Source organism: Gymnoscopelus microlampas (assembly GCF_963454915.1).
Source record: "Gymnoscopelus microlampas genome assembly, chromosome: 11".
NCBI classification, from domain to species: Eukaryota; Metazoa; Chordata; class Actinopteri; order Myctophiformes; family Myctophidae; genus Gymnoscopelus; species Gymnoscopelus microlampas.
In genome coordinates, this window is record NC_139948.1 from 33527507 (window position 1) to 33538893 (window position 11387).

At 38.6% G+C, this 11387-nt stretch overlaps 2 protein-coding genes across 2 annotated transcripts; one reads left to right on the plus strand and one right to left on the minus strand.

The window, feature by feature from the left end:
- Positions 1-1410: 1410 nt before the first annotated feature.
- On the plus strand, positions 1411-5641 carry psmc3ip (PSMC3 interacting protein). The gene is made up of 8 exons (XM_084072791.1): positions 1411-1541; positions 2345-2445; positions 2540-2629; positions 2716-2827; positions 3055-3200; positions 3303-3356; positions 3474-3533; positions 3701-5641. The coding sequence occupies exons 1-8, from the start codon at positions 1520-1522 to the stop codon at positions 3755-3757; spliced, it is 642 nt and encodes a 213-aa protein (XP_083928917.1). The 5' UTR covers positions 1411-1519; the 3' UTR covers positions 3758-5641.
- Positions 5259-10663, minus strand: mlx (MAX dimerization protein MLX). Its single transcript, XM_084072790.1, has 8 exons — positions 10597-10663; positions 9300-9336; positions 9076-9165; positions 8640-8749; positions 8396-8498; positions 7900-7999; positions 6790-6991; positions 5259-6334 (listed from the first exon to the last, which is right to left on the minus strand). Exons 1-8 carry the CDS (start codon positions 10630-10632, stop codon positions 6278-6280), a joined length of 735 nt encoding a protein of 244 aa, XP_083928916.1. The 5' UTR covers positions 10633-10663; the 3' UTR covers positions 5259-6277.
- Positions 10664-11387: the final 724 nt, after the last annotated feature.

Sequence of the window (11387 nt, forward strand, 5' to 3'; positions counted from 1 at the left end):
TTGTACCTTTACTCCACTACAATTATTTTAAAACTTTAGTTACTAACTTACTCGTTACTTTGTACATTTTGAAAACAGACATTTATTATGACTTTTGGTACTTTAAGGGCGCGCTCCCATCGCACTTTTATTTTACCTCTGGGGCAGAATCTGCCAATGCTTTGTCAATGCGATATTGATAACTTTTACTTAAGTAAAACCAAAAAAAGGAATACTTTTTGTAGGAGCCATTTCGATGGTGTTATATGATTTGGTAGTTTGGCATTATTACTTTTGGACACTGGGTGGCGGGCTCTAGTTTTGACAGCACTGGGTGGTTATTTAAGGGGTCACAGGCGATAGTAGATCATAGGACACAGGTTGGTGAGGAGCCAAACCGTTTTTACTGAATATAATGGCAATTTTAACCTTTCAATGTTCCAATATTGCCCATTACTTCACAGGTGTGGTGTCTGGAGTGATCCAGTGAATATTGCAGGGTTATTTCTGTAGAGAAGAGTGTTGTGGTTCTGTCTGTCTGTTTCTCCTTTCTGCTGGTAAAAACGGTTTTAGGCTCCTCACCAACCTGTGTCCTATGATCTACCTAATCAGTAATCAGTACACATGTGACCCCTTAAATAACCACCCAGTGCTGTCAAAACTACAGCCCCGTCACCCAGTGTCCAAAAGTAATAATGCCAAACTACCAGATCATTAGCCCTGAAACATGACTGTCATACAAGCGTCATGTGAACCATGGCTACCAGATCATATAACACCATCGAAATGGCTCCTACACTTTTTCCACCACTGGTTCATGGTCTCTTCATCATGTCATGCGTTAAGAAGGCGCAGGGGTGAGTCTCCTCTGTGGTCCATTGTTGCCATGTCGGCTTATTATAAGCGACTTTGGGCTTCTTTTTCTGTAAATATTAGTGGTTGCGTTTTTTTGGGCTTGTTTCTAAGTAACGTGTACTTGCTTATTTAGGGCACGGCCACACCGCACTTTTATTTTACCAATGGGGCGGAATCTGCCAATGCTTTGTCAATGCAAATGCGTGGATTCTTGGAAAAATCCATCAATCCACGCATTTGCATTGACAAAGCATTGGCAGATTCCACCCCATAGAATAAAAGTGCGGTGTGGCCGTGCCCTTAGGCTTGCTTTCACATTTTTTAATTATGTTTTAAAACTAGTGATTCTCAAATATTTTCATAAATGTTTTACATTTTATTTCAAGAGTTTTTGAACATTGCCGATCTACAAGCTCACAACGCGTCGCATTGCAATTCGTGACGCATTGTGAGCTTGTAGATCGGCTATTTTCAAGATGCATATACTCATACTGTAGGTTTAAATTGTGTTCATGTGGCCTAGTCGCTTGTTTTCCTAGACCTGGTTGCCTATTTGTCTCACAAATATGGCAACACTGGTAGGAGCAGAGCTGAGTGGCTACCGTGAATGTTTTGCACTGTGACGTACATTTCGCGCGTAGCACGACTCATCTCCAAAGGCAGGTTGTGAAACAAGAGGAAGAAAATGACCAAGAAAGACAGCGGAGGTCAGTCCAATATATTAAATTACTGTTTTGGCTGTGACTAGTATCTTTGCTACGTTCGTAATGTAAACAACCTTACGTTAAAGCTAAGCTAGCTGGCAGTGTTGACGTTCCCAAAACGCTTCCCAGCGCTAGCCTTAGCCCTGATGGATGAACTTCAATCGGTGTTTGCACTTTCTCCATTTACGGCCCGTACACCTACATAAACGTCCGGATTTCAAATATAAAGTGCTTACCCCATGGCCACGGATGTTACAATTATGTTCGGGCCCTCGTATCTTCCGTATTGTTCATTAAAAAAACATTTAAATCCGATCGGTGGCCATTTTCTCCGTATTTTCTCCTACGCTTTCAACTACGTGACCCTATCGGTTGGGAGGTGTATTGTACTCTAATACATCATAACTCAATGAGAAAATGGCCACCGGTCGGATTAAAAATGCTTTTTATCGAACAATACGGGAGGTACGGGTACTTCTGAGGGGCCGTACATAATTGTAACATCCGTGGCCATGGGGTAAGCACTTTATATTTGAAATCTGAACGTGTTATGTAGATGCACGGGCCAAAAAGGGAGATAGTGCAAACACCAGGTTGAAGTTCGTCCATGACGGTCCGTCGTAAGCCAAATCACAAGGTGGAATCTGTTTTTAATAAAAGCCTGGAGATCGAGGCTAGTTTTTAACTGATCGTCTAATTTTGTTTAGATTCCTCATGGACCATGAGGAATGGTCACACAATTTAAATGTCACCAAAGTGAAGTTATCAGTTGGCGTTCCTAAACACTACTATACATTCATCCACAGGTGTGGGACTCATTCTTTCCTACCTGAATGAAAAGAATCGTCCATACAGTTCCCAAGATGTCTTTTGTAACTTACAAAAACAGCATGGATTTGGGAAAACGGTGAGCTTTAAAAGATCTATATAACATTGACATGGCAATGTTTACACATGCACTATTATTATGCTAACTTGCTCATTCTTATTCACGTTACCAGGCAGTGGTCAAAGCAATGGAACAATTGGCTCTACAGGGGAAGATCAAAGAGAAAATGTATGGGAAGCAAAAGATTTATTTTGCTGATCAGGTTAGTATGTGAATTTATATTTTGATGATCGGCACCATTGGCACAACCATTTTCCTTAGCTCTGCACCTGACTATCCTTCCCTTAGGCTCAGTTCGAGGATGTGAATGATGGGGACCTAAAAGCAATGGACAGTCAGATCTCAGACCTCAATGCACAAGTTCAGGCCCTTAACCAAAGCTGTAGACAACTGGATGCAGGTGGGATACACTTTCAGTAAATGCAGTCTTTTGCTTGCTTCAGACATGTTGCTTCTTATGTTATTATATGGCTATCATTACTTTACACAGTGCCCATAATCAACAATCAATTAGCACGTGGAAAAACACTATGTTGTTTGATGTATAAGAATTATGTTTTCCAAGTAGGCCCTACTGCATTTTGGGATTTGTAATTTGTAATGCCATGATGAATAATATGCCTACAGAGCTGAAAGAGCTTAACAGTTCCCTGACTACAGAGGAAATGATGACTGAGATCGGTGAGCTGAAGGCAGAGTGTTCTGGGTACAGGTTACGCACAGAGAAGATAAAGTCAGCCACAAATCATGTCTCACCACAAGAGAAAGACAGGGTGAGGAATGATTGTTTGTCCAGTTGAAATTCACATTCATTGACTTTTGTATTACAATTTACCTAAATATAAAATGTAATCTTTGCTAATTGTGTTGTTTAGGTTTACAAGGAGCAGAACGTTTATGTGAAGGAATGGAAAAAGAGGAAGAGATTGGTAATACGTTACATTTAATGACTACATAAGCTGTTTCAAATATATCTTCACGATTCAATATTTTTCTGATGACCACCGCATGGATCCCTAAATTACTTTGTACTGTGCTTCTCTCAGGCATCAGACATGATGAATTCAATTTTGGAGGGATATCCTAAGAGCAAGAAGGAGTTCCTGGTGAGCCATCGTCATGTACACTGCAGTGTATTGATTACAGATCTGTTAATGGCACTGACATTATGCAGTGCAACAGAGTAATGTGAGACAGATAATGTGGTTATTTCTGTCTGTTATTCCGTCTGTTAATTACTTCGTGATAATGTTGATGCTGCTCTCTTTCATAGGAAGAAGTTGGTGTGGAGACTGATGAGGATTGTAAGGCAGTTGTACCAAGTGTTTGACAGAGCACCTTATCCGTGTCAACCAAAACCTGTGTGGTTCACTGCAATGCTGGCGATAACTACAAACCAGAGGAAATATTTATATCTCAAAGATTTATTTTTGAAGGAACATTTCCAAATAAAATACAGATAAAACATTTAATTATGCAGTTGAGTTTTTCTTTACAATAAAAAATGTGCTGTATCTGCAACCATTAACAGACCTGATTTAATCAAACCAGCACTGAGATGCTTATCTCACTCCCAGAAATATTGATATATAAATTCCCTTTTCAAAGCCTGAACATGAAATCAATAGATCCTGATAATATTTGCAACATTGATTTCCTGAGCTCATGGTGAGAATTGTAATCTAGCTATTGATTGTGCATTTGACAGCTTAAGATTGTTTAGGTTTACACATTCACTGACCAATTGAAAGAATGTAACTTTCCTAGACATTGTTTTGGTACCAATTGCAAAAGTATCATGCACTCGTTTAAGCATATTTGATTTAGAGTTGTCAAAATGTTACATATAAACACAACGGAGAATAGAATATTGCTCCTATCATGTACACAAGGGCTGATCAAAAAATAAGTCTGGCACTGAAGGCAGTAGCTCTGGTCATCAAATAGTCAATCAAGCCATAAAGTTAGGAGAAATCACCATGCTGTGGGAAGACAGTCATTGGTCTCTGCACCATGACTACTCTCCTTCAAACACTGCTGTCTATTCGATGAGGTTTGGCTTTTTTCCCCGGGGGTGCCATATTCACCCTGTGCGGCTTTCTGTGCTCAGATTCAAAATAAAACATTCCAACCATCCATAATGTGATGGCAGTACTTTGATGCATTGTTTCCCAAAGGGAAAGGCACATTAGGACAATGGCACAAATGCACAGTGAGCTAAGTGGGGGCAGCTGGGGAGCAACTGGAAAGGTGAGGACAATTACAGAAACTTGTTTGTTCCAGTTTAACCACTTCCAACCTAGCATCCCTATTTTGGGCATGTCATTATTGTAAAACATTCTAAATTAGATCTACAACTTCACAACAGCTTATATACTGTAGACTATATTTTTAAAAGTTTGCGAACCACGACTTAACATTTGTTGATCAGCCCTTGTGTGTATATAGAAACACCAAATGTTCACCCATCATCATCATCTGTAAAAATAGGCACATTGGTTACACTGATGGAGAACTGCTGCTCTTACACTCCTGTCCAGCATCTTGATTATAGCCTCGTCTTGTAGCCATTCCCTTTTTCATTCATATTTATGTGTACTTTTGGTAAACATAACATTTACAGCATGAATAGCTATTTACAAAAACAATTCATGTCCTCAAAGTAAGAGATGGTGTAAAAAAGAAAGTCCAGGCAAAATGTTCCTTCTGTGTGTGATCCAAAAAATACTGAGACAGCGTCCTAGTGCACACCATCAATTACCCATAATTCTGCCCTGTGTAAAACAGAACGTAATACATTTGTTGGAAACAAAACTATTAAAAGCTACAGGTATTCTGAAAACCACACCTGTGGTTTAATATAAATTCATAGAACAGATACAGATGTTGCAACTGGGGTGCTAATCATTACATTTAAATGAGACAGTGATAAGACAAGCCCTCATTTATCACAGGGAAAATAAACAATTTGATTTTTTAAAACATAAGGGCCAGAACTTATACCTTGTAAGACAATCAACTAGAAAGACTATTTCTAGAAGTACGAACACAAAACGGTGACATACAGTACCTAAAGCAATGATTGCTGACAGAGCTGATATTGAAGTCTTCATTCAAACACAATGCAAAAAAAAGAAAAGAACTATAGAGCCAAAATCTTCACTGAACACTCACAATTACAACACATTCAATAAAACTTCCTCAGACAAACTAGTGAGATTAAAAAAAAAAAAAAAAAAACATCAAGTCCCGTCTACTATTTGAAAGCAGCCAGACAATGTTTCTGAAGCAAATATGTTTAAACTATTGGCTTTCATGTCTACTTTCATACTGCATCTGTAAAGAGGAGATTCTTTGTCATGAAACTTCTAAAATGGCTATAGCCTCAACCTTATTCAGAGGTATTTTTGTCAACTGCAGACTGCAACTGTATTTTCTCTATCCAAACAGACTGAAGCATGGATATTTACGTAAATCAAAGCGGCTGTCAAAAAGAAAAACATTGAGCCTCGAATAATCATCAACTTTGGCGGGAAATGTGTGGAAAACTCTGCCAATTTTCTAGTCTGTATAATGCTTTAGGACAATGTCAGAACACAATGTGGTATTTCTTGCCCACATGAACAGTTAATCCAACGCAATGGTTGGTATACTGCAGTCACATTGCTTTGCATAGAGAGAATCCAATTGCAGCCTACACAACACTTGAGGAAATTGTAAATACTGCAGACTGGCCTAATGGGTGACCAAACTGGCAAACAGAAGTTTCTACAACACCCCAAGAGGCCAGAGCGGGCCCACGGTCCATCTCTGGGGAGAGAGAGTGATCAAGTCCAGTGGTTGTAGAGGATCAGTACAGCTGGCCATTGAGCTGCCTCAACACTCCCACCACAAACTCTCTCAGTGTCTAGGAATGAAAAGAGGGGTCACAGATTACACAGTAGGGATGTGCATGACAGACCAAAATCATTGTTGACTACCCCCCAAAAAACAAAACAACAACAACAACAGAAAGCATGTTATCCTTTCTAATAGAAAGGATCATTAAAATCAAAGGGAATTGTGAGTACAAACTTTAAATAATCTGTCTCTGCTGATCATCAATAAATCAAAATTCACCATCATAGACTATGCCAATAGTATTGCATTGGCCCATCTACTGGTTTTCATAAACAAAAACATTCTTTTTACTCTTACATGAAAATCTAATATGGAGACGGCATGAATATTCAAACTCAAACCTAATACACAGCCATGGGACTCCCAAAATCCCAGCATGAACTTATCAACTAATGTCGCGCACACATAATAGTAACAAGCAACAGTGTTCCGACCTCTACAGTACATCAGCATGTTCCTTACCTGGGGTTTGCAGTGCTCCTCAATCCAACTGAAGACACAGGCAGAAAGTTCTTGGAAGCTGCTCATTGAAACAGAGTTGCTGAAGGATTGGAACAGAGTGTCCATGATGCTCTGAAAGATACTGAACTTGACCTGGTCCGATACTTGCTCCTCTCCCTGCTGAGGGTTGTTCTGGTGGGCCTTCACTATGTGCTCATAGTTCCTATACAAATAAAGGACACACCGTTCAATGGCACTGTTATTTTGGACCACTTTACTACAGTGTAGTGAGTAGGCATTGGATCATCAAGGTTCAAGGTGGTCTTTATCTTTCTTGTGTACAGGACAGGTATATAAGTGTAACATGTATTTTTGTTCGGCTCCTCAGACATTGTCACATCTTCTCCACCTGTTCTGACAGACAAACCAAAATCCAGCTGCACAGGCTGGGGTTGAGCCTTAGGTTCCTGAGCTTGGTGTCAAGTCTGAGGGGGATTATGGTGTTGAACGCTGAGCTGTAGTCTATTAACAGCATTCTCACATGGAGTTGAATACAAGGTTTATTTTATTTTATTTTGTTTTGCTAAAAAGTAAGTAGTAAGTAATCACAAAATAACTTAAACCCAGGATTTACACATAAAAGTGTAATGAAATATTAATTCCAATGTGGTCCTGCAACAATGAAAGGTCACCCAACTCAAAATATAAGAGCAAACTAGGTTAATACAGTAATAATACACAATAATTTCTGAAATCACAGGTAATTATTTCTATGTATATGCATGTAGTCATCGGTGTAAAAAGAAAAGAAGTACAAGATCAGGTCCCCTGAAATTGAAAATGCACATTTGTGTTTTTAAACACTTGATACGGTTTGGTATATGGATTATTTGTTTACTAATTTTGATGTTTATTTATTATAGAAAATAGCCATGATTTTACAGCATAATTATTTCAATGAATTAATTTAAAGTATTTGTGCTGACTGTGCACATGTCGTTACAAAATAGTACCTCAAAGATCAAAAAATGACCCTGAAAATTAAATCCAGGGTGAGGAAATTGGCTTGCCCCTTTTTTTCAGGGTAGGGGCTTTTCTGAAAAAAAGGTATCATCTTAGCCGTCATCTTACGTTTTCATGATTTTCAGAGCCATCACTTCCTTCCTCAGCATGGACACCTCCTCCTCTTGTTTCTTCTTCTCTTTGTGAAGGAACTGGATGTAGTCAATGGCTGCAAGAAACACCAAAATGCACTCGTCAGGGATTTATTGACTTTAATCTTTGCTTGACTAGACAAGCAAAGATTTAGAACAGCTACATGGTTATTAGAACCATTTCTATCTACTCAATCTGTGAATAGCTTCATCTCTGATGATGAGATAAGGTTGAGAAAAGGCTAACTGTTCCTTTAACCATTTTAACCAAGAATGTCATTTTATGCAAACATGTACAAAACATTTAGGAATAGGTTTAGTAATTCTTTGTAAATATCCGATCACCGTTGTTTTGCTATGTTTTAACTGGTTAATCATGTACAATTTAACTTGTACTTGCATCAAGTGTTACTGTACAAATAGCTATGGAGCTCAGTGGATGTGGAGCACTATACAGTAGTTATTGCTATTACTTTTCTGAAGTATCGTAGCCTTGCTGATCTTCTGCGTTCCCACAGCAAATTCAGACTGCTGTTGGCAGGTGGGCACGATAGACTGGAGGTCATCATAGCCTTTCTAGAAGGACAGTAAACATTTGTTGACGAATACAGATTAAAAACTAAATCTAAAAAATAATCAAATCAAAAAAGTGATGCAAATGATCTGTTTTTGTAAAATGAGTAATACAATAGCTTCAATCACCCGCCATCTACTTACCTTGATAGCATCCCTGCGTTTCTGCTCAGCCTGTGTGTGTGCTTGTCTCCGTCTGTCTTTATAGGAGTCCTTGTACGATGTCTCATGCCTGTAGTCACTGTCCTCATCATCTATAGCCAGGAGATGCAAGCGACAGTTACAGACAGATATTAGACTGAGACAACGCAGATAGTTTGATAATGAAAGCACACCCAAGCAAAACACACTTCAATAAAAAAAATGAAGTGTGTTTTGAAGAAAGACTTGGATAGAAAAGGTAATGAGAATTGGGTGAGAATAAAGCCCATTTATGCATTAAGATATATATATATATATATATAGATAGATAGATATATATATATATATATATAGATAGATTAAAAAGTGCCATCTAGACGTTATGTAAATGTTGCTCACAGCACCATCAGTGACATTGACATTAATCAGAAAACAATACCAGTGTTTGGAACCGACGAGGCACTAGTGGATCCGATGCTGTTAGCCCTGGAGACGACTGCACTCTTTCTGGCAGTCTCAGCAAAGAAACCTACAGGATAACGAGAGTTGTCAAAGCAATTCTAAAATATAAAACAACATGGAATGACCCAACTGATCCCAGATCATCAGAAACACAATATTTCCGTCACGTAGCCTGGATACAAACGGATCTGTAATACTCACTGTGGTCAAAGCCGTTGTCACTAAAAGCACCATCAGCCTGTTGAGCCATCATCACCAGGGCAGGCAGTGAAAGTTGAAACAAGGAGATAAAATAGAGATGAGGAGGGTGGCATCACAAGGTAAATTGAGCTACCCAAAGTAGTGTAACAAAGGGGCTATAATAGCCAGCGTCTTGAATGGTAGTCACTCTGAGCCCTGCTGAGAATCGTCCCGATTTGGGTAATTGGTGGTCGGGAGGGCATAAAGAGAAGCACCCAGTGTATTATTGCTCCCAGCCTCGATTCATTGTCTAATCTAGGACAGTGGTTTTCAACCTTTTTCATATCAAGGTGGTCCATTGAGCCACGGACCACCATTTGATGAGATTTAGACTTTCAGACCCAAGACATACAATATTTTGTTATCGTTGGATACAATTTTTTCCACAATTCCATGCTGTAATGATGTGGTACCATAGGAGAGAAAAGAGGCAAACTGATCAAAATAACAATTATTTAATTAAGTAATGCAGATGTTTAACGATAATTTAACTCTTGAGAGCGTAAAAGGGTCCTTTTCATTTTACAAGAGTTAAAGATCTATAAGGGTCCATTTGGTTACCAACTCTCCATCATTTAGCTGGGGACCACCTGGAACCCCCTCAAGGACCACTGGTGGTCCCCGGACCACTGGTTGAGAACCCCACTGATCTAGGACACCACAGTTGATTGATTGATTGATTGATTGAATACTTTGCAATTAACAGTTAGCCAAAAAAAAACACACAGAAAGCACAGTTTAATACATATACAATGCTAAAAGGATTGAGCCCAAGAAAGTACTATGGCTTGTTTCCATTGGGGTCCTGAGTATTCAATTCATAGAAACAGTTAGCGACAGACAAAATATACAATACTATGCAAAAACATCATATAAACGAGTTGTAATCAAAAAGAAACATATGTACAGTATAATAGTTAATAATTACAATCACTTCCTTATTGTACCAGTCAGCAATGCTCAGAAAGGACAACTAACTGATGGAAAGTCTCAAGTCATTCTGCAAAGAGCAGAACAGAAAGAGATCATTTGTAAAATGCATGACATTATTCGTACTTCTGCCAATTAACTGATAAGTTACTCCACTACGTTAGTGTTAGCAAGTTAGCCGGGCAAGCTAACAAAGCTAAACTTGGCAACCACAACGTCAGTTATATGCAACAACAAAAAAAAATCTATATTTGTCCTTATTCATTTTTAGTACGAATCACACGAACAAACAATGTAAATTGAGAGCTTGTTTACGTTAGTTACTTACTTTCCATGGGTCCTCTGGCGATGTAGGATCCGTCATCTTTGAAGAACTTGTTATGGTAGAGTCTGTGTCCCATAGACCGGAGGCGTGACTGTTCCGTGATTGGCTAGGGTGGTTGTCAAGCAACTGCCTTACGCGAAAACACATTGGTTTGTCTAAATCCCATTGCCCGTAGCGACAGTTGCGTTATGATTTTCTTTTGTATGTGTTCAATGCTTTTTATTACTATTGATATTTATTTTCGATAAGTTAATAAAAGCTACGTTAGTATGATTGGCTTGTCAGCTGTCAGACCACTGCTGATGAGACATCCAGTGGTGGAAAGTAACTTAAGTACATTTACTACTGCAGTAGCAGTACTTAAGTACCATTTTGATATACTTTTACTTTACCAATGTTCAATACTTTACTTCTACTCCACTACACCTCAGAGGCAAATATTATACTTTTACTCCACCACAATTATGTGAAAATGTTAATTACTTGAGTTGTTTCTGTGAATTTTTTGATAATTTTTTACAAAACATACACTAATACACTTTAGCCATATTGGCTATTTGAAAATAGACGATCTGCATGCTCAAAACAGGTCGCAAAGCAACCTGTTGTGAGCTTGTAGATCTGCTATTTTCAAATGATTTTATACACTTGGAAACTTGCAAAATGGGACATTCTACATAATGAGTACTTTCACTTTTGGTACTTTAAGTATATTTTGATGCCAATCCTTTTGTACTTTTACTCAACTTTAGAATACCAGACTTTTACTTGTAACGGAGTATTTCTACATTGTG

What these genes read in the sequence shown, in the direction of transcription:
- psmc3ip (XM_084072791.1), top strand. Translation starts at nt 1,520, where the DNA reads ATGACCAAGAAAGACAGCGGAG. An exon ending in AGATTTATTTTGCTGATCAG is followed by an intron (nt 2,630 to 2,715) that starts GTTAGTATGTGA and finishes TCCTTCCCTTAG; the next exon opens with GCTCAGTTCGAGGATGTGAA. An exon ending in CTGTAGACAACTGGATGCAG is followed by an intron (nt 2,828 to 3,054) that starts GTGGGATACACT and finishes ATATGCCTACAG; the next exon opens with AGCTGAAAGAGCTTAACAGT.
- mlx (XM_084072790.1), bottom strand. Translation starts at nt 10,632, where the DNA reads ATGACGGATCCTACATCGCCAGAGGACCCATGGAAA. An exon ending in AACGCAGGGATGCTATCAAG is followed by an intron (nt 8,499 to 8,639) that starts GTAAGTAGATGG and finishes CTGTCCTTCTAG; the next exon opens with AAAGGCTATGATGACCTCCA. An exon ending in AGGAGCACTGCAAACCCCAG is followed by an intron (nt 6,335 to 6,789) that starts GTAAGGAACATG and finishes TTTCATTCCTAG; the next exon opens with ACACTGAGAGAGTTTGTGGT.